The 21,867-nt window shown below is 46.7% G+C and overlaps 1 protein-coding gene across 4 annotated transcripts in view; it reads left to right on the forward strand.

Annotated features, from left to right (window-relative positions):
- Positions 1-21,867, forward strand: part of grsm (probable aminopeptidase NPEPL1 granny smith protein) — a 69,992-nt gene that overhangs the window by 38,010 nt on the left and 10,115 nt on the right. For all 4 annotated transcript variants that reach the window (XM_077646916.1, XM_077646915.1, XM_077646917.1 and 1 more), the window contains one exon: positions 69-179. In XM_077646916.1, the coding sequence (XP_077503042.1) occupies positions 69-179 (111 nt within the window). The remainder of the gene's footprint in view (positions 1-68; positions 180-21,867) is intronic.

Below are 21,867 nucleotides of genomic sequence, written 5' to 3' on the forward strand. Positions count from 1 at the left end.
GTAGTTAAAGTCGCTGTTCTTGACTTCTTTCACACGCAGTTAAAGTATGCTTCTTTTTTTTTCCGCAGGACCGAAACAATGCCCAGCCATCCTGTGCTGGTTTGTTCATTTGTTCTCATCTGGGTTTTGAGTTTCCTGGTGTTTGGATGCATGTAGACATGGCTTACCCGGTGCACTGTGTAAGTATTCTGGTGCTCTCTGTCATGAATGTGCTTGTCATGTATTCCATGTGTAATAGCATCTATGTGCACCTTCTTGAAGCCTCTTTAAAAACTTCAATGTTGGTGTATTTGGTGGTTTTACAACTGAAGCTTTCCTGGTGTGAAACTATAAGTAATTGAGTCTTTTTACCCACAGTAATGCCTGTTCCCAAATAAAAGAGCACATGTAGCCTGCACTAGTCAGTGTGATATGTGAACTCCACTGCACCACATGTTATTGCTGTCCTACAATGTATCTACCATAAAAACCGGACTATAGGTCTGACTGGAATATAGGTCGACCCCTCAACTAACCAATTCTAAAAATGAAAAAAAAATTTTTTTCAATGGAAAAAGTACCGAAAGACACCCTTACCTTGAAACAAATGCGACTCGACAGGTTGCACAATGGTGACAGTATTTGTTCTCATTTAAATGCTGCTCGTATGTACACCTGGCCAATTTTTTAACAGTATCGCGCACCCATCGACCCGCGTGTTTGTTTCTGGCACACAGAAGTACGGCGACGTAGAGCAAAGCCCTTCGTCTTCATGAGCACCCAGGGTAGCGAGCGCTTGAATTGTGCCCTCGTGAGTCTATAGGCACGCGTGATCTCTACAGCTTTCACGCGGATGCATTCGGCAGTCACAGGCAGCAATCTTGCATGCAGCGCAACCTTTCCTTCCAATTCTGGATACGCTGCGGTCCGCCCACGAAATTATGTTTTCTTCTGGTTGCTGCAAGTTGTAATATGCAGCTTCTGCCTCCGCCAGTACTGAATGCTCTTTTCAGATACTCCAAATTCGCGCTGTGCCGCCAGGTTGCCGTGAGCTTCCGCGTAGTCAATCACATTTTTCATGAAGGCGACGGTGAAGTGCCATCGGCTTCCGCTCATTTTGAAACAAAATGTGAAAAAGCAGCCTCTAACTGAAATAGCTTTGCAACTACGGAAACGCAAAATGGAGGCACTGCTGCTGATGGCGTTGGAGAGAGGCTGTTGAGTTCAGCTGCCCATTGTTGCAAGACTTCCGTAGTTTTTCTGCCAATGACAAGTATATAAGACGGGGGTCGACTTTGCACCATGGTTTTTTGAAAAAAGTTCGACCTATATTCTGGTTTTTGCGGTAATACCCCTGTCACACAGGCATTTCGAAGGCCCTCGAACCGATAGTCTATGGACTCAAAGGCGATCGAGCGCTGCTACACGTGCAGTTTCAATGGCCATAGAGTCAGTAGTCTAGCGAGCCAATAGAGCAGCGCAGAACTCAATCGAGATTTTGAGGGCCTTCGAGCGCTGCCTAAGGTTGCTAGCATTGCTTTGGGCGATGCCAAGCACACTTTCCTGCACGATACATTCGCGGTACAAAAGCATGAACAAACTGCAAGCAGTCTGTGAAATAATTTTAAAATTGTATCAGTCTGGTTTTAAGCGCATTAAGCGCATTAATTTTTACGTTGCGGTCTTTGCGTTGCCTATGTACGTAGCGTTGACAACATGGCGGCGCCCTGCCTGCCCGCTTCACAGCGATAACAGCTTTGTCGCTAATCCGTCAAAGCAATATCGTGTTCTAAACTCTTGTGTTCGCCTTCGATTTGCCCATTCTTACACTCGCATAAAGTTTCAAGAGACAAATAGCTTTTGTTTTTCAGATATAAAGGCGATTTCTCAGGTGTTAAGCCTGACGAAGCAGCGCTCCAACGCTGTTTGACTGGCTTGGTTTCGACTCGTCTTGTATTAGAGTGGCTTCAGCAGTGTGCATCTGTCAGTAGAGGACGCTAGGAACAATGTGCGGCATCCGTCGCGTACTTGCAACTAAAATGGTTTTAAACGGCATGCGCGTGTGCGTGTATTTTAGCGTTTAGTGTATATTTATACCCCGCAACCCCGCTGGGGCAGCTTGAGAATTCAGGTGTTGGTGCCTGGCAACATCACGTACCCCAGGTCCCATAGCAAAGCTGTCATCCGCACCGTGGCGATAGGTTGTAAGGTGAAGGGTAGAAACCACGAACAGTGGTGGTCGGGGCCATGGTCAAGCTCTGGCCGAGGGGCTCCCCGTCTGTTTACCAGTCGGGGGGCTCCGGGACCTTCCTGTGAATAAGACAGTGAACCACAGGTGACATTCTAAGAACCGTCAGCATATCCATATTGCATGAGTAATTCTTCTAAAAAACCTGATCGGTCCCTGAAAAGGTACCGCACCAATGAAAGCATTGCCAGAACTCGACCTGACTCTTTACATTTTCCTCGCTTCCTGATTGTCCACTCGCTCGTATACAATGAACCAATTGCTGCCGTGTCTGTTTTTCTCATTGCTAGGACTCTCGATAAAATGATAGGCAAAAGCTACAATGCAAAGAAACTCACATCCGGTTCGCTCACCTCCTGGTAAACACAGTACAGGGTGTTATATCCAAATGCGACCTTATCTGTGAAACAGACTCAGACCTCCTTGAGGGCTTCAGAGATCAAGGTGTCATCGCCCTTCGTCGCATCACCATAACGCGGAACGATGAAGGGGTCGTGACACCCCACATCGTCTTGACTTTTGAACGCTCCCATCTACCAGATGCTGCCAAAGCAGAATTCATCCACTGTAAAGTTCGTCCCTATATCCCCAACCCGAGAAGATGCTTCAACTGCCAAAAGTACGGACACGGATCTAAAACATGCCGCGGAAAACTCACATGTGCGAAGTGCGGTGCCCATGAGCACCCAACCGATAACTGCAATGCTGCTCAACTAGAATGTCCAAACTGCCACAAACCACACGCTGCGTACTCGCAGACATGTCAGACATTCCAAAATGAGGAAAAAATATTCAACTGAAAGTCACTGAAAACATCACGTTCCTGGAAGCCTGGAAGAAGCTCTTGCTTCTCTCTGGAAGATCCTACGCTGACGCAGCGCGCCGGGGGGCCAGGCGGCGTCTCGTCATGGTGGTCATGGCATTCAGCATCGCTGGTGCGCGCCCACCTTAGCCCCTCACCAAGCAGCCTCCGGCTGCACCAAACTTCCATGTCCCAGAGGTCAACTTTTCGCAGACCTCTGGGAAAACACAGACAAATGAGAGGGAGTCTCTCTCTTTTGAAAAATCCACGTCTGCTTCCGCGTCTCCACTGGGAGCAATGGACATGATACTGGGATTCTTAGCGTCAGAGGTGCTGAGGGAGTCCCACAAAGAGAGGCGGAGTCTTCTAGATCGCCTCAAACCAAAAAGACATCTTCCAGTCAAGCCGCCTGATAAAGGCGGCAACATCTAAATAACTCCCAATAGTCTTCGCTTTCTCACTAAGAAATATGGCTGTCGAGAGTATTATTCACTGGAACTACAGAGGTCTGCTTAAGAACCTGGATGACATACAGTAGCCGACGGGTAATTCGGACTTGTAAGATATTTCGGACTTCGATGAGGCATCGTCAGTCACCCCATAGAAGCGCATACATATTTGCGACGGATATTTCGGACTTTAAAAGTTCAAAGTCCGAAAGTTTGATTTTTCGGACTAATTTCAGTCGCCTGCGGCTCAAAATCGGTTATCTTATCGGCTTTTTGCCGGCGCAAAAGGTGCCATCTTGGGTTGAGATGGATTTACTCTGCAGTTGGATTGGCTTGACATACTTTCGGTACCTCATTTTTGCCAGTAGAGGTCCCTGCGATCTCTGACACTTCGAGGTGGCAGTCGGATTGTCATCGCCGTCAACTTGCTTTTGTCGCCAACTTTGTCTGGGCAGTTATTGCTTGTTTCATACGTTGAAAATTGAAAATTGGTTGTTGGGGAAAGGAAATAGTGCAATATCTGTCTCGCATCTCGGCAGACACCTGAACAGCGCATTAAGGGAAGGGTTAAAAGAAGGAATGAGAGAAGAGGTACCGTAGTGGAGGGCTCCGGATTAATTTCGACCACCTGGCCATCACTCACATCGTGCACTCGCATCGCACAGCACACTAGTGCCTTTGCGTTTCGCCTCCATCGAAACGCGGCCGCCGCGGTCGGGTTCGAGTCTGGGTACTTCAGATCAGTAGCCAAGCGCCCTAACCACTGAGCCACCGCGGCGGGTCTCATTTGTTTGCCATTCACCGTTTTTTCACTGATTTCTCCTACCGCGTCGACCGAGTGGCGCTCCGTCTTCACAAACTTACATCCGTTTGCCGTTTTGTGATTATGTCCAGCGGTTCCACCGCATTGAGTGAAAAGTGCCTTGTCTTTTCATGTGTTAGACGAGCGGCGTGGTGCACACTCGGGTTGTGGATAACATGGCCCGCCGGTGCCGCTGGGTCCGTCAAAGAATTCAACTACTAAATGCCGTGACTTTGCTGACTAGCGTGTACAGTGAAAGCACAACTTTGGCACAAATCGTCGCCAGCAAGAGAAATTTGCTCGAAGGTAAAATCAGTGATTGTTTAAAGCCGATTTCATCACAATAAAGTGATTTTTTTTTGGTACTTTACGGATTTTTCAGACCGTTCGATTATTCGGGCCATTTTTCGGGTCCCTTTGAGTCCGAAAAATCGGTCGGCGACTGTATATGAAATTCTCGTGCAATATCATCCAAACATACTTTGCCTACAAGAAACACACTTAAACCCAACACATACAAACTTTCTAAAAAGATATGCAGTATACAGGAAGGACAGGCAAGGCAGTGGCCACTCATCAGGTGGCGTTGCTATAGTGGCTCAGAATTCAATTCCCTCTCAATGTCTTCCACTGGCTACTGATTTTGAGGCAGTGGCAATATGAGCCCTAACTTTTGGTAGAGTCATAATCATATGTTCTCTATATATCCCACCAGATCATCGCCCGTCGATTGATGAACTCGAAAAACTCATTGACCAGCTACCCGAGCCATTCCTGTTGGTTGGCGACTTTAACGCACACCACCCATTATGGGGAGGTAATAGAACCGATGCTCGAGGTGCGCTAATTGAAAAATTCCTGTTAGCATCTGGCTCATGCTTATTCAATAGAAGATAACCAATACATTTTAATGCAACACAAAGCTCATACATGGTGATAGACCTTGCTATTGGCTCTCTGTTGCTCCTGGCAGCTACTGAGTGGGCTGTTATTAATAACCTCTATGGAAGTGAACACTTCCCCATTTCTTTAAAATACACAGAAAATATAAATCTGAGGGTAAATAATCCAATAAAGTTTAAAGAACGGGTTGCTGACTGGAAGTTGTTCTGGGAACTCTCAGCATTGCCCTATTCATCAATTAAACATATGTATAGATAAATCTCAATCCTTGGTCACATTGCATATTATAGATGCACAGAAATTCATTCCACGAACATCAGGTAAAATACAATACAAATGAAAGCCATGGGGAATGCACTGTGCAAGAAAGCTTGTCAGGACCAAAATAATGCATGGTCAAAATTCTGCCGTTATCCTACGGCTGACAACTTAATAAATTTTAAGTGAGCTAAAGCAAATGGCAGGCGTACTCGGCATATATCCAAACGGGAAAGTTGCCAATCATTTCTCTCTTCTGTAAATTCTTACACAGATACACATAAAGTATACAGTAGACTAAAAGCACTTAAAGGGCATAGCTCTCATTCAATTCCTCTTGTTAGCACTGCTGGTGATACATTCGAGCACCAAGCAGATGCACTAGGCAAACACTTCGGAGCCGACGTGGTGGCTGAGTGGTTATGGCGCTCGGCTGCTGGCCCAAAAGACGTGGGTTCCATCCCACAGATTTCAATGGAGGCAAAATTCTAGAGGCCCGTGTGCTGTGCGATGTCAGTGCACGTTAAAGAACCCCAGGTGGTCGATATTTCTGGAGCCCTTCACTACGGCGTCTCTCAATGCCTGAGTCGCTTTGGGGCATTAAACCCCCATAAACCAAACCACACACTTCAAATACACTCTTAGCTCAGTGCATTATACAGATTCCTTCTTGAGATACAAGCTATCTGAGGAGCGCAAACCTATTCACAATAATAAAAGGCCATCAGTAGGAGGATGCAATAGCCTATTTACTTTGCAAGAGTTGAAAGTTACCTTAGGCACTTGTGGCAACTCAACAGCAGCAGGCCCTGACAGGGTCACATATGGAATGCTCAGGCACTTGCATGAAGAAACCCTTGAAACTGTCTTATGCCTGTTTAATAAGATATGGGCTGCTGGATGTCTTCCAAAAGCCTAGAAAGAAGCAATTATTATCCTTGTATTAAAGCAAGGCAAAGAAGCCACACTTGTGGCCAGTTATTGGCCAATTGCCCTAACCAGCTGTTTATGTAAAGTCTTTGAAAAAATGGTAAGTCATCGCCTTGTGCATTTTCTTGAAATCAACAGTCTTCTTGACACAGCACCAAACTGGATTTAGGGCTAACCGGTCAACCACTGACCAGCTCGTTTCCTTCGGATTTTACGTAAGGAACGCCTTTGTGCATAAACAGCACTGTTTATCTGTTTTCTTTGATTTAAAGAAAGCTTACAATACCACATGGCGCTATGGTATCATCCGTGACCTGTTCGTCTTTGGGATCTTGGGGAATATGTGGTCCACCATTCAAAGCTACCTGTCTGAACGAACAATCAAAGTCCGTGTAAGGAACTCGTTATCCAAACAGTTTGTACAAGAGAATGGTGTCCCTCAAGGCTGCGTTCTTAGCTGTGCTCTTTTTATAGTGAAAATGAACTCATTAAAGAGCGGCCTGCCTAGATCTATATCCTACTCCGTTTATGCCGACGATGTACAAATAAAATACAAGTCACGTAATTTGTTCATCTGTGAGCGGAAAATTCAATTAGGAGTAAACAAACTAGCAAAGTGGGCAGACCAAAACAGATTTAAACTCAACTCATCAAAGACTGTAAGCATACTCTTCACAAAAAAAAAAACATGGTATTAGACCTAAACTCGAAATCACACTTAACAGGCAGAGAATATATTGCTGTCCAAAAAGAGCACAAATTTCTTGGCGTCATAGTCGACGAACAGCTTACATTCATCAAACACATTAAGCAGCTAAGACTTAAGTACATGAAATCAATTAACCTTCTAAAGATCCTGTCCCACCAGTCTTGGGGTACAGATCGAGACTGCCTGCTGAGTCTTCTAAATAGTGTAGTTCTATCACGTATAGACTAGGGCTCAGTAGTGTACGAGTCAGCACGAAAAAGCACATTAAAAATTCTCGATGCTGTGTACCACCTGGGTCTGCGGTTGGCTACTGGTGCTTTGTGCGTTGATGCGGACCGACGGTCACTTGAACGATGATGGCAGTACACAAGTATAACGTACGCTACGAAGGTATTATCTCATGCTGATCATCCATACAATGCACTGTTGCGAAACCCAACCAGTACACTGCCCTTTCCAAACCGACCGTCTGAAAACCCACCTTTACCCATTAGAGTCACCACACTTGTCCAAGACATGAACATACCAGTCTTCATCATTCTGGCAACGTCTTCTACAGACATAATTGCTCCCTGGGAAGTGTATCCGGTTGACTGCGACACATCTTTTCATGAGTTTGGCAAGAATGGGTCACCAATTGGTATAAAACAGCATTTCCTGTCCCTGCAAGCAAAATATCAGTGCACAGAGTTTTACACTGTGTGGGATACACTGACACCCCCCCCCCGTCGCCCACGCCAGCGGTGATCGTGACTTCCACGGGCGCGCGCTGCCAGGAATGTGGAGAGAAGGCACCCCTGCGACTCTGATCATTTCTGCCCCAGCACTGACGTGGCGTCACGGCAGCGCGCTGCCTTCTGCAGAGAGGGTTGCATGCTTGAGCATGACGGCAACGATTTGCTGCTAGGGAGGCAATGTCCGAGGGGATAAAAGGAGGAACTCGCGGGGGAAAACGCTCTCTCTCGCTGCCGGACCTGACCTGAGTGCCCCGAGGAACCCTTTCGCTGCCCGCCGTCCCCCGAACCCAACGCCGGTCGACGTCGACTTGGTGAGCTACTAACATCTATTTTACGGATAGAACATTCTTCCGCAGTGTGCTTTGCCTCGCGTTAGGATAATAAACTGTTTCCTAGCGTGCCCTGCCATTGCCTATTTCGTCCGGATCTGCCGTGGCTGCGACTCTGTGCCATGGGTTAGGGAAACGTGTTGCGTACTTGAATAACACCTGCGTGTAGCTGGCACGGAAGCTCGCCTTCCCGGCCGGCTGGACGCAGAGTGACCCCATATCTTGTCGCCCGAACGTGGGGCGAAGTAGGCAATCGGGCAGTGACCTTTGTTCGAGCGAACGAGTACCGTCGCCCTAACAAAGGATGACAGCCGACAGGAGTGACTTGCAGCCTTTGTTCATGCTGTCAGAGCTAGCGGCACAGAACCGGGGCTCCCTACTTGACGCGCCTATAGAAGGGTTTGGAGTTGCAAATCTTAGGCGTTCCATGCGGAATAGCCGAGGGACATCCCCTGACGCGTTGGCAGGACTTAGGCCTGGTATGGGGGTCTCCTAAGCCTCATCATTCGACGCCATCAGCGGCTGCGCCAAACTCCGAGGGCGTTAGTCCGCAATCATCCGAGGTGCTCTTGCAGAATGCAATGCAGGTTATGCAGAGTCTAGCGGGTATTTTGCAAAACAATTTGCAAGCCCCGGCCCAGTCACCACGGGTTAGGATAAACTTGCCTACCTACACGGGGTACCACGACACTATGGGAGCAAATGAGTACCTTGACCGTCCGCTGCATTATCAGCAAGTGACAGGAATCGCAGATGCCGAAATGCTGGCGCGTGTTGTGCCTGTTTCTTTGACGGAGCAAGCAGCTCGCTGGTACCGACTAGCCGGCAACCGAGCGAGGACAGTGGAGGAGTTTTGCGCAAGCTTCCGCGACGAATTCCTTCCCGCAAACTAAGAGTGGCATTTGAGGAGAGAGCTGGAGCTCTGCATCCAGCACCCCGACAAGTCTCTGTTAGAGTACGTCCGAGCGATGGACGAACTTTATCGCCTCGCTGACCTTCACGCCAAGAACACGGAGAAAGTTGAGTGTGTCACAAGACAAGCGCACCCGACTTTCACGGCCTACCTGAGAGGAGTCAAGTTCAGAGATTTGGATGAGTTGGCTGCTGAGGCGAAGCGCATTCAGGGAGACATCCTCCCTGCGCGAGCGTATCGGCCGCCACCACCCGCATCGCTGTCATTTGAGCCGCGCTGCGCATAGAATGGCAGCTCAGCGTGCACTCCATCCAGAGCTGAAGCGTCAGCACAGTTTGCTGACGAACGTGTCCCAAGGGGTTGGGAGTTGTCCGACCGCGCTTTGGACCCATTCAGCTACGCGTTGCGAACAGCACACGCTGCCGCAGAGCGGAACGAACTTAGGTGAGATCGCAAGGCTGACACGCGGCTGCACGAGCGGCCCCCACCGTCCGCACCGTGAGTTTGAGACGACTGACCGGAACGTGGCGACCAGTGCCTAGCCCGTCGGGGCCCGGACAGCCATTGCTACCGATGCGGCCAGCCGGGGCACTTCGCCCGCAAATGTGGCCGTCCTCCCACCCTTGACCGAATACAGTTGGGAAACGGCCAAAGCCGCCGGTGATCGACCTTCGATCCTGCGTGGCGTACACAGAGAACCCCAGTTTGCTAGCGCCTTTGGCATGTCGCGTAGGAAGTCCTGTTGACTTGTCAGTGCCATTCATTGAGCTAACGATAGCTCGAAAGAAATTCAACGCGTTACTCGATACAGGAGCAAGCGCTTCTTTGTTCGGGGACGAGGTGTTAAACCATCCCCGTGAGAACAAAATCTGGTTGAGAGAGTGCAGTACCACTTTTTGCCTCGCGAGCGGCACAGCGCACTCAAGTGGTGCAGCTAGGATAGTGGTTCGCAGGGAAAGACGCGTGCGGCGACAACGCCTCGTTCATTTTCCCTGTTTATCCGTTCCTGTAATTCTTGGACGAGACTTCCTCGCCAAGATGGGTATTGTGATAGACGTCAGCAGCAGAGGCTACAGGGAGCGCACGTCAGGTGCTTTGAAGCTTTTCGCGAAAGCGCCCGCGGCGTCGCAGACAATTCAGACTCCGAACGCGCGCCGCGAGGGGGGGGGGGGGGGGGGGAGACCGTGACAAATCCATTCCACCAGCCGGAAAACCAGGAGGTGAGTGGACAATCGCCGTTGAGAGAAGGTTGCCGCGGTAGAAAACTGCTCTGCCGTGCAGGGAAGGTCAGCACACCCCTTGTTGTCAGTAGTGAACAGTGTGATGGAGAGGGAGAAGGCACGGTTGTCATCGCTCCTCTACGAATACAATGCAACATTCACTGACCGCCCTGGCCTCACTACCCTAGTCAGGCACAGAATAGACACGGGTGATGCACTGCCTTGGAAGTGCAATCCTAGACCAATTAGCTTGGCTGAGAGAAATGCACTGGATAGCGCCTTAGACAATGCGCGAGATGTGGAGCCCACATCTCAGTTGTCCACACATTGATCATATTTCCCAGACTAGATACACAAAGACGACAGCACTTCCCTGAACTTCACACATTTAAAATACCAATGCACCCTTAATTATTTTTAGGTGATTACCGCATGTTTTCATTGGATAGGGTTTTTAAATTTTTAACATGTAGGTTTCTTACGAGAGATTTCATATTCAAAGTAACTTCAGCACCTCCTCATTGCTGAGAAGAGTGCTGAGCTTACCCATAGCTGTCAGACGCCTCACTCTTCTTGCTCAAGCAAGGACTGTGGTTGAGGCTACCTGGCTTCGTCTTTCATATATAACTCCTCTCAGAAACAAGTTTTAGGCGCTATACACCACTTTAAGCCATTCCACCAGATATTTAGGCACCCTCTTCACACTCATGCACACACTCACTACTCTTAGGCCCTATACACCTGGTGTTGATTTTATCATCTACATATTTTAGCCCGAGTCGACCAAAAGCCTCGTGTTTAGTGCTCTTTGGCCTTAGGTGAACTTGCGCTATAAAAACCTAGCATCATCAGTATATATTTATAAAATATTTTTGTTATTTATGCAAAATCCAAAGTAGCGATTGTGGCACTACACAAGCTTGGCATAAGACACGAGAACCATTTCAGCGGCCATTGAGATTTGCAGTGTAGCAGCGACACAACTCCTTCGAGTTTGATGATGATTGAGAATTTTGAAGGCTCTCGATTCGATGGCCATTGAAGCTGGCTGTGTGACAGGGGTATAAGCCTGTTTAACCAAAAGAAAAAGGAAATTATTCATTGTGTAGATGCTGCCAGGCTATGTCATGAATCACTTATCTTTTCATTGCTGGCATCACATGTATGTGAGATAGGTTTCTGGCATTATTAATGTGTACATCTACTTCACTAGAAAAGTGTTAAGACATTCACCAGTGGCTATATGTTTACTTTAATCATTATGATGTTCAGAAGTACCTTTCTTGCACACATGACATTGTTTTTGCCTGAACTGCATTTGCCAGCTTTGATATGATGAGAATTTTGCTTATGGGGCATATAGCTTGAGTAAGAATTTTAAGCTGGGCTAGTTGGTTGGTTGACATGCTTGGGTGGTTAACAGTGTGAAAAAAAAGGATAAAGAGACAACACGACGACCGCTCATTGCGTGGGTTGTTCCTTCGTCTTTGTTGTTTTTTTTTTGCACAGTTAATTAACCACCCAGACATATAGCTCGTGGCTATTCGGTCGTTCCAGCGACGATGGCGGCGCCACGCCGCCTCATCCTGAAGCGGCGAGCCGGTGATCGCTCTGCGCGGCACGTGCAATCGCAGTGGTTAGGAGCGTAAGGTACGCGTCAGAAATGAGCATATTCTGTTATTCTACGTTGTGCGAACATTCCAAACAGCAAACACGTTTCTGCAAACACGTAAAGAGTTCAAAGAGCAGTGGTCAAGTGCATTCTGCAGGTTGATAATGTGTTTGAGCCCAGTGACCGGTCTGTTCCTCAGCGACGTACTCTGTTGACGCCACGACACTGTGTCGTCAATGCATTCCTGTTCGGAGTTTTGTTCATTCGAACAGCGTAGCTTATTACAGCTGCATGAAAGCAGTGCAGTGCTTAAACACTGAGCTGATATGAAGTATATTGGTTATATTTTAAAGCGGACGTTTGCAGAAAACAAAGACGCTTCAGTGCATTCTATTCTGGATTAAACATAGCTTTCTGGCCACCTTGTAACTGCTAAATGGCGATATGAATGGCAAGAACTCCACAATTGTACCTTCAGTTCTCGGACGTAATGCACGAAGTGGATGAATAACTGCAAACGCTTCTTGGCAACTGTCGTCTGCTAACTCGATCAAAGCGTTTTCCCCCGCTAGTCAAAACACATTTTGAGCGCTAATTTGGACTGCATTATAAAGCTCGAACAACACCCTGGTTGCCTCTTCAGACAACAGCTACACTGCCTCTTTTTTTTACCACATATGTGAGCAACGTACGCTGCAGGTGGACTATAGTCAGATGCAATTAAATCTGCAGTAAAGCTCCACCCACATTCAGCACTACCGAACAGAATTCTTCGGTGAGAAAATGGAGACTGCTGGTAAAACTTTTCTGTTTACCTAAACAAGCAGCCAATCACGAGTCGAAATTGTAGGCTCAAGGGTTTTTATCTTTCTGGCTTCATTGATACAGCCACATGAAAAAGTTGATTTTGATCGCTGTTGTAATTGGTAAGTGCAGTTATATTACACCATGGACCGTGGCCAGCGTTACCAACTGCTGATATTTTTGTTTTCAGTTGTGTCCTTATAAGATCAGCGCGCAATAAATACACATACCGTATTTATGCGGGTAAGGGCCGCGCTCTTGTAGGCACGAAATGTAGCGTCAGACTGGGTCGTTAAAGTAGTTTCTTTCAGCTTTCAGGTGAGTGCCGAAAGAACAAGAATGTGAACGTGCAAAAAATTACAGGAGAAAGTGTTTGTCGCACTTTACTATGCTCAGTTGGCAAGTTTCGGAGTTTTTGCGGCACTTTTGAACTAGCGATTCCATGCTCATATCGATAAAAATTTAATTCGCGCCTGTAATGCAGCCAAAGTTAAGCATAGGAACTTATTGATAACTGACAATCATGTACTGCTGCTTCTCTAGACTCTAAAAATGGTACCAAAAGTGCCACAACGTCAAGAAGCCGCTTTGCTTCAACAGAGACGCACACTATGGCATTGGCACCCTCACCGCCTTGTCCGCCATGTCGTGGTGCCGCCGCGCCACTTATAGGAGCTGGAATGACCGAATCAGCTACAACGGCATCTTTAGGGGTCAAGTCACTGACACTGATGAGTTTCATTGGTTGCTGATGAGGTTAAGCAATCAAATTTTCACTTCTGAGGTTAGCATAGATAGGCTCACTAAAATGTATGAAGTTGTTTAACAGAACTGGTTGTTTGGCATTTGAGTACTGCATATACACCATTTTACGAAGAGCGGGCAGGTGAGGGAGAAATACTCTCAAACACGTGCACTGCGCGACATCCCACTGTTGCCATCCCCCCCTGGGCTGATAATCCGGCGTGCAGAGCAATGTTCGGCTGGTTGGCCACCAGTCAAGCGCGTGTTTGCATCTGTACAACAAAAGCTGCAATGTTGTACGGAAAGCCAACGTCCTCTAGACATCAATGTTTTATTGCCGGTTGCAGCAATATTCGACGGAAGTAAAAAAAAAAAAAGCCGCAAGTATGTACGTGCACCATGTTATGCGAAGGTCTCAGCGTGTCTGCGATGTCCGTTTCTTCACCGCATTCCCGCCGGCCCCGAGTTGCATTGGTAGTGGACGTAGTTGGCAAACAGAAAATAGTTTCGCCAACTACAAGCTTAGGCATCAGCGCATTTTGTGAATGAAATGCAGACAGAAGCAAACCCATTGCCCGTGTTTAATATCGGGCGCGGAACGAAGCACAGCGCCTGGTTTGCCAAGCTATACTCTGTACATAATTTTAAGAGATGAAGCTTTTGCGTGGTCTTGGCAAAGCTGTTTTCATTCAGCAGTACACGATGTAGGGACTTCGCAAATGTGGCCACAACTTTGTTTCGCCACCCCGCATGTCCACGAATATCGGGAGCATGTGGGCATCGCAACCTGAAAAAAAAACGTGCTGTTAGTACAAAAATACTTATTTCATTTGCTCAATGGCATGAATGATTGCGGCGACACGAACCTTTACCCAACTGCAAAGTGAGTATTCAAAAATGCAGCCACGGCAACATAAGAAGAAACAACATACTGCATGTGCAGGACGGTAAACTCTGCCATGCATTGTAATGAATCATTCTACTGAATCACATCGAATGCACTGTAAGAAAATCCACTATGCATGACCGTGCCAGAGATAAGACAAACACGACTTGAGCAGTACCCTTACCCAACTGAGATTGGAATTCTCGACACACGTGGGGCTATTCGGCCTGTCAGTAAGCGGTAATAGCATTCCATTAGTGTACCAACCTTTCAGTCCGTGTAATTACACATTTTCTAAGTCCCTGCAGGGGGGTGTCTGCAGCTTGCAGGCGTTGCTGAGTGGCGACACCACGGGTTCCCGAGCATCCGCAGGGACATGCCCGCAAGGGGATGATGGTGAACAGTGCATCACCATGGACGCGAGCACCCGCGCCTAGCTGTGCGTGGCATTGCCGTGTCCGGGGAAAAGGGATCCTGGTGGTTGAGCCGATGCTGAGCGTTTGGACCCTTAAGGCCCCTCGGCGGAGGCAACACACCACTTTGGCCCCAGCTTCCTGTAGATGGCACCTCCGGCCTGACCCGACCTGGGGGAATCGGCAGTCGCCTTTTCCTATCCTCCCCTCCATCTTTCACTTTCCTATCTTTTCTCACAACTCTCCTACCTCCTACTCACTTCTTGGTTTTTCCTTCTTTCCTGGCGGCGAGGGTTAACCTTGTGTGACCAACTACCCTGAGTTTCGTCATATTTGGTTATAGTTGAGGTGTACAGCTGGCGTGGGCAGGACTTGCTTTCAAGTTCCTGTGCCGTCCCCTTGTTGGATGGACTCCGTGGTGGGTGGCTGGCACCATGACCGAAAAACTAAATTTTTTTATGGCTCCCCTACTTTCAAAACCAGATCGCTCTCTCAAAAGAGGGTGGAACGAGGCAGACTTCTTTCAGAAAAGAAAAGTAACTTTTCCCAAATGTCACGTGATCCACAGTGAAGAACAAGATAAGCAAGCAAGAATAATATCCCCTTTCCTCGTGTCAAAGTGCTTGACAGAAACCTTAGGCATTGGCTGTAAGTTCTCAAAAATGGCCGGCGGCGATTTATTGCTTGAACTGTGCGACAATGTCCAACACTCCAAGCTCCCCAACCTAACGTCCATAGGGGTAATCCCTGCCTCCGTGACCTCTCATCGCTCACTTAACACTGTCCGAGGCGTGATATCCGAAAGTCATTTTGTTCATATCACTGAAAAAGAAATGCTCGGAGGGCTCACCGACCAAGACGCCATAGATGTCCACCGAATCAAAATCCGGAAGGACAATAAGGAAATAGACAAAAAATACTTGATCCTCACGTTTAACACCAGCACATTGCCCGACACAATCGACGTGGAATATTTGAAAGTCAATGTAAGACCATATATACCCAACCCTCACAGATGTTTCAGTTGTCAAAGGTTCGGCCACAGCTCACAGAGCTGCCGGGGTCGCAAAGCTCGCGCAAAATGTGCTTTGAATGATCACCAGTCTGATGGGTGTGACGCAGCCCCGCGCTGTGCAAACTATGGAGACCATGCTGCATACTCCAGGGCGTGTCTGTCCTGGAAGAAAAAGAGATAATCAGCATAAAGGCAAAGGAAAACATTTCATTTAAAGAAGCGAGAAGGCGTTTTACGCTTAGAAACACATTCTCCTTCACAGCAAAACAAAACTTCGCTGATGTGGTGCGCAGGGGCGTAGCACCACACAGCACTCCGGCACCTGCCAAGGCCGCTTTCACAGAGCCTATGGCAGGGCCATCCATGCCCCAGGTAAGGTCAGCGAAAGCTGCCCTGTCATTGCCAAAGCAGAGAGTGCCGGTCCATGGGTCGGCATCCAGCAGGACCTCCCCCCGTCGGGTGAGGCCTGGAACTAACACAACAGCAGATGCGCGGTCCTCCAGCATCTCTGCTGAGGTGGTGGATATAACCTCCAGTCCGCCCGCTTTACAGCAGCGGAACAGCTCTCTTGAGCGGAAAAAAGACAGGCCCCTCATAACAGGCCTACCATATAAGTAAATCCCCTCTCATTTCCTCTCAAAAACATAAACATGGCTTTTTTAATTCAGTGGAACTGCAGAGGACTTATGCGGAATTACAGTGACATAACACATATTTTAGGGTCAATGTTACCCATAGTTTTATGTCTTCAGGAGACCAATCTCGGTCCACAACATGTGCATATCCTGAAACATTATAAAATTTTTAGACGTGATCGCGAGCAGGCAAATGACTCTCTGGAGAGGTCGCAATTGTCATTCAAAGCAGCGTCCCTGCTCAAGAAATCAAGCTCAAAACAAAACTTGAGGCGGTTGCAGTCAGCATCGTCAGCTAAATCTGTTCCGTATACATTCCTCCTCAGTTTACTATAACAGTTCATGATCTACAAGAACTGATAGATGAACTTCCAGAGCCGTATCTGGTAGTTGTGGATTTTAACGCTCACTCCTCTCTTTAGGGAAGCAAGCGCTGCGACTCTAGGGGGTCAAACAATCGAAGATTTTATTCTCACAAACAATATACGTCTCTTAAACACGGAAAAGGCCACATATTGCTCGCCAACCTCGGGCAATATGAGCTGTTTAGATTTGTCTTTTAGTTCACCAACTGTTTTTAACGATTTTAAATGGGATGTTATTGACAACCCTTATGGGAGCGATCACCTTCCTGTATTAATAAGTTCGACATCTGCACCCGAAATCATCCCAACTAAACCGCGACGTTGGAAGCTGTATTTAGCAGACTGGGAACCTTTTAGAGCAGAAGCCAATTTAGAAGATATAGTTTTAGAAAACGTCAGTATCGATGAGATAAACGAAATGTTCATGAATTGTATAATTACTGCCGCACAATTAGCTAGTCCTCAGTCTTCAGGAGTGGTGCGGCAAAAACACAGTGTGGTGGACAAAAGAATGCAAAGAAGCAAGAAAACAACAAAATAGAGCTTGGGGTAAATTCGCAGGTACTCAACACAAGAAAGCCTCGTACTTTTTAAAAAGGCAAGAGCCAGAGCTCGGTACATCCGCCGCAGTGCCGAGAAAGCTTCTTGGAAGAGTTACGTTTCATCTTTAAACAGCCAAACCACATAAAAAAAAAAATGTGGGAGCAGGTTCGAAAATTAAATGGCACTTTCTCACCATTCACAGTTCCTCTTCTAACAACTCCTGGCACACAAACAAGCTTAAGGGAACAGGCAGACATTTTGGGGGAACACTTTGCTGCAATTTCCAGTTCTCACTATACGTAGTCATTTCTTAAACACAAAAATATAGCCAAAAAACAAAAACTTCCAATATGTGGAGGGGGAAAGGAACAATATAACAATTTAATTACTCTCCAAGAAATAGAGTACTGTCTGCTGAAAAAAAACTGCACCAGGACCCGATCAGATACACTACGAAATGCTTGCACATCTTTCTCAGCCTGCCATAGGGGCACTCTTGAATTTCTTTAACAAAATATTTATAGAAGGAAAAATGCCTAAAGCGTGGAAAACAGCAGCGATAGTACCATTCCTGAAACATGGAAAACCACCGACTTCCCCAAGCAGCTTTAGGCCGATAGCCCTCACAAGCTGTCTCGCAAAATCTTTCGAAAGTGTCCTAAATACAAGATTAACATTTGTCCTTGAAACCTGCGAACTTCTTGATGCCCATCAGTGCGGTTATAAAAAGGGATGCTCAACGACAGACCATTTAGTTCTCCTCGAAAACACAATAAGAGAAGCTTTTATACACAAACAGCACTGTCTTGCCGTTTTCTTAGATATGGAGAATGCGTATGATACAACCTGGAGGTTTGGGATTCTCTGTGACCTAGGCGACCTAGACATCCGCGGTAGGATGTTAAACTGCCTCACTGACTTCCTTTCCGACCGCTCGTTTCAAGTACGCTTGGGATCAACCCTGTCCAGGAGCTTCGTTAAGAGAACGGGGTTCCTCAGGGATGTATTTTAAGCACGACATTGTTTATTATAAAAATGAATTCCATAAGTAAAATAATCCCAAAGTCCAACCTGTATTCAGTATACGTTGATGACGTTCAATTAGCCTGCACATCCTCAAACATTGCAACATGCGGGAGACAAGTACAGTTGACAATGAATAAACTAGTGACTTGGGAAGATCAGAAGTTTCCAGTTCTCCACACAGAAAACAGTAGCCATCCTTTTCTCGCTGAAACGCGGCATACAAGTCGACCCATTCGTACAACAGAACGGAGCACAGATACCCGTCAAAAATGAGCACAAATTTCTAGGGATAACCTTTGATAAAAAACTCACTTTCCTGCCCCATATAAACGCACTGAAAAAGAAAGCCTCCGGATCCCTAAATATACTCAAGGTACTGTCACGCAAACGTTGGGGTGTTGACGGGACGTCTTTTGCAAATTTATTGCGCCGTTGTACGCTCCACCCTAGATTACGGATGTATAGTATATGGGTCAGCGAGGGCATCATATCTTAAACGACTGGATCCAGTGCATAATTTAGGTTTACGTCTTTCCTTTGGTGTATACCGGACATCACCCACAAACAGCCTAATGTAGAAACTAATGAACCATCACTTACAGACAGAAGAACCATGCTTACCTGCTCGTACATTCTAAAAGTCCGTTCCCTACAGAAACATCTATGTTACCATATAGCTGCGAAGTGCCCATCTCGAACGCTCTTTAACAACAAACCTCAAGCTACCAGGCCATTGCTCTTGCAATTTGAAGACATGTGCCAGAATCTTGGCGTCCTAAACACATTACCTGGTATTGCGCAAAGACGATATGCACTACCTCCATGGCGCAATTTCCCTGCAATCTGCGATTTTTCTGTTACACGCTTCCGGAAGAAACAAACTCCACAACAACATATACAAGAATTTCTTGCACTGGAGTATAAGTACAGTACTTTCAGAGCTTTTTATACAGATGGTTCAAAAACAGATGCCTACGTAGGAAGCGCAGTGGTACAAGGGAAGTGGATTGAAATAGTAAGGCTTCCACAGTGTGCCTCCATTTTCACTGCAGAATTTTACGCGATCTCTGGAGCCGTACAAAAAATAGTGAACGAGAACCTCGCAAACAGTATCATATACACAGACTCTCTAAGCATGCTTACAGCCCTTCACTCTAGAAATGCAGTCACTCCTATACTTGGTGATATCATACACAACATAGTAATAGCCACAGCTAAAGGACAAAATGTAAAATGTCTGGGTACCAAGCCATACCGGAATTAAAGGCAACGAAAGAGCGGACTTCTGCGCTGCTCAAGCTCGTTATCAGCATGTAAAGAAAGTAAATATACTGTTAAAAGATTGTATTAACTTAATTCGTCGTAAAAGAAGACAGAAATGGCAGCCCATGTGGAACAACGAAGTAAACAACAAATTACACAATGTAAAACCAGCTATAGGTGAATGGAAGTACTGCACCAACCAGGAACATTTTAAGGAAGTGATTATGTGCCGTCTTCGTATAGGACACACGCACCTCACACACAATTTCCTACTGACAAAACATGATCAACCTATCTGCGAAAAATGCGGGCATGAAGTTACGGTTAACCACATTTTAATTTCTTGTGCGAAGCTGGAAAAACTAAGGAAAATGTACTTTACTCACTTTTATAATGAATACATTCCTTTTCATCCCGCACTGCTTTTAGGAGATGATGCAATTGTTGATGTATCACGTGTTTTTAGCTTTCTTAACGAAACGGGATTTCTCAAGAGCCTCTAAATTTTTTACCCACTGGTCTGTTTGAACTTCAGTACACCTCAGCCACTTTCTCGTGCCTGAGAAGAAGGCCGAGGCTTTTATATTAATTGGTTGGGAGCCTCGATATCCTTGCACAGCCAAGGAAAGCTACTGAGGTTACCCAGCCCTCTTTGAAGCTTTAAAGGCGCTGCGAAACACCGCTTGAATGGATGCCGGTTACACTTCAGATGGATTCTTTATGTCGCACAGATGCTGACTCAAAAAGAATTACGAGAATTGATGCATAGGAACGGGAGTTATTCAATTAAGAAATTTCAAAATACAAGCAAACAAAATGCTGCCCTCAACTCTATTTTCGCGCAGCTTCCCATTCCCATTTCACTCTTCCAATGACGACACACTGTGCGACCAATCAAAACAGCCTATCTTAGCACATGGCGGAAGTTTACACTCCATGGTTGCCTGTTCTCTAACTCGTTCATGCCAAGGCTGGCGGCGCCGTTTGCATGGTTACAACAACCATGTGAACGCCCAGCTGACCCAGCGGTGCTTCATCGTCACCACGACGGCGCAGGGGGGAACACTGATAAGTGACGTTCCCTTACTTATGGATCCCATCTCGAGCACAAGATACTGCGACAGTGTGGCAGCCTGCGCAAGATATCAGACACATTTAGCATAGCGCGCTGGTTGGTCACGGCGAGCAAGGAGTGCGCACTGTTGACGGGAGCGTGGCGCCATCTGGCGCCGCCGCCCGGTGATCCACCTCGATTTGTGAGGACCTGGGCCATAGGGCCTTTGCCCAAACACCTCCTTGTAAATAATAGATGTTTACCACCACCACCACAAGCTGACGATGTGCACTGTCTGCTAAATGTGAACTGAACGCATCATTCTTTGTGACCGAAACGAACGCTTATAGAGTGCAATGGCTCGATCGGATCAACTCTGCAAAGCCGCTCTCAGATACATAGAGAGTAACCATAAGTGTTGAGTGCTAGGTCGTAGGATGTTTACAGAGAGGCGCAAAGTCCGTCGATGCAAAATGTAGCCAGAGCCTCTAGTGGTGTATTTTTGTTTTACTTGCTTTACAGTGCCTTTATCTAGGGCAAAAAAGTTGGTTTTGTTAATGTAATAGAAAACACAGAAACTTGACAAAACGTATCCCTAGTTATTAACACAATTTGCAGTATATTTACTTTTGTCCAATCATAAAGCTCGCCCTCTGTGATGTCATATCCAATGCTAAAAGCCGCCACTGTATGGTGACACCGTCAGCACCATGAATTTGTTTTTGCGAGCTAATTAAAATATTAAAAACAGGAGTATACGTGGTACGACCGATGCTAATAGCATCACTATAACTCCTATGCAACCAACGGGCAAAACAATGCACTGAAAATGTGTTTCGGGGCCCCTTTAACTAGTAGCCATTTCTGCAATTTGTGTATGTGTTCACTAGGTAGTATTAACATTTGAGGGCTTCTACACCAGGGATGATTTTTACATTTCTATAATATTCAACAAAAGGCTTTTCCTATGCCTTGTTCTTGGCACATGATGGCCTCAGTTGCCTATGTGCCATAAAACCCAACACAAATTTTCTGGTATTTGCGGGCGAGTGAGTACTGGCGAGAGCACAGTAGGCAAAAATGCGTGTTGCTTTCAGTGAACTGGCTTTTAACGCTTGTAGTATGAACAGCCCTATGCGAGCGGCAGGAGGGAACGAATTTCAATTTCATCGCGCGTATCGCCGCAAACAAACACTGCAATGATCAGACGTGGATTCGTTTTGGTCAC

This window comes from Amblyomma americanum, chromosome 1 (assembly GCF_052857255.1).
Source record: "Amblyomma americanum isolate KBUSLIRL-KWMA chromosome 1, ASM5285725v1, whole genome shotgun sequence".
Lineage (NCBI taxonomy): Eukaryota > Metazoa > Arthropoda > Arachnida > Ixodida > Ixodidae > Amblyomma > Amblyomma americanum.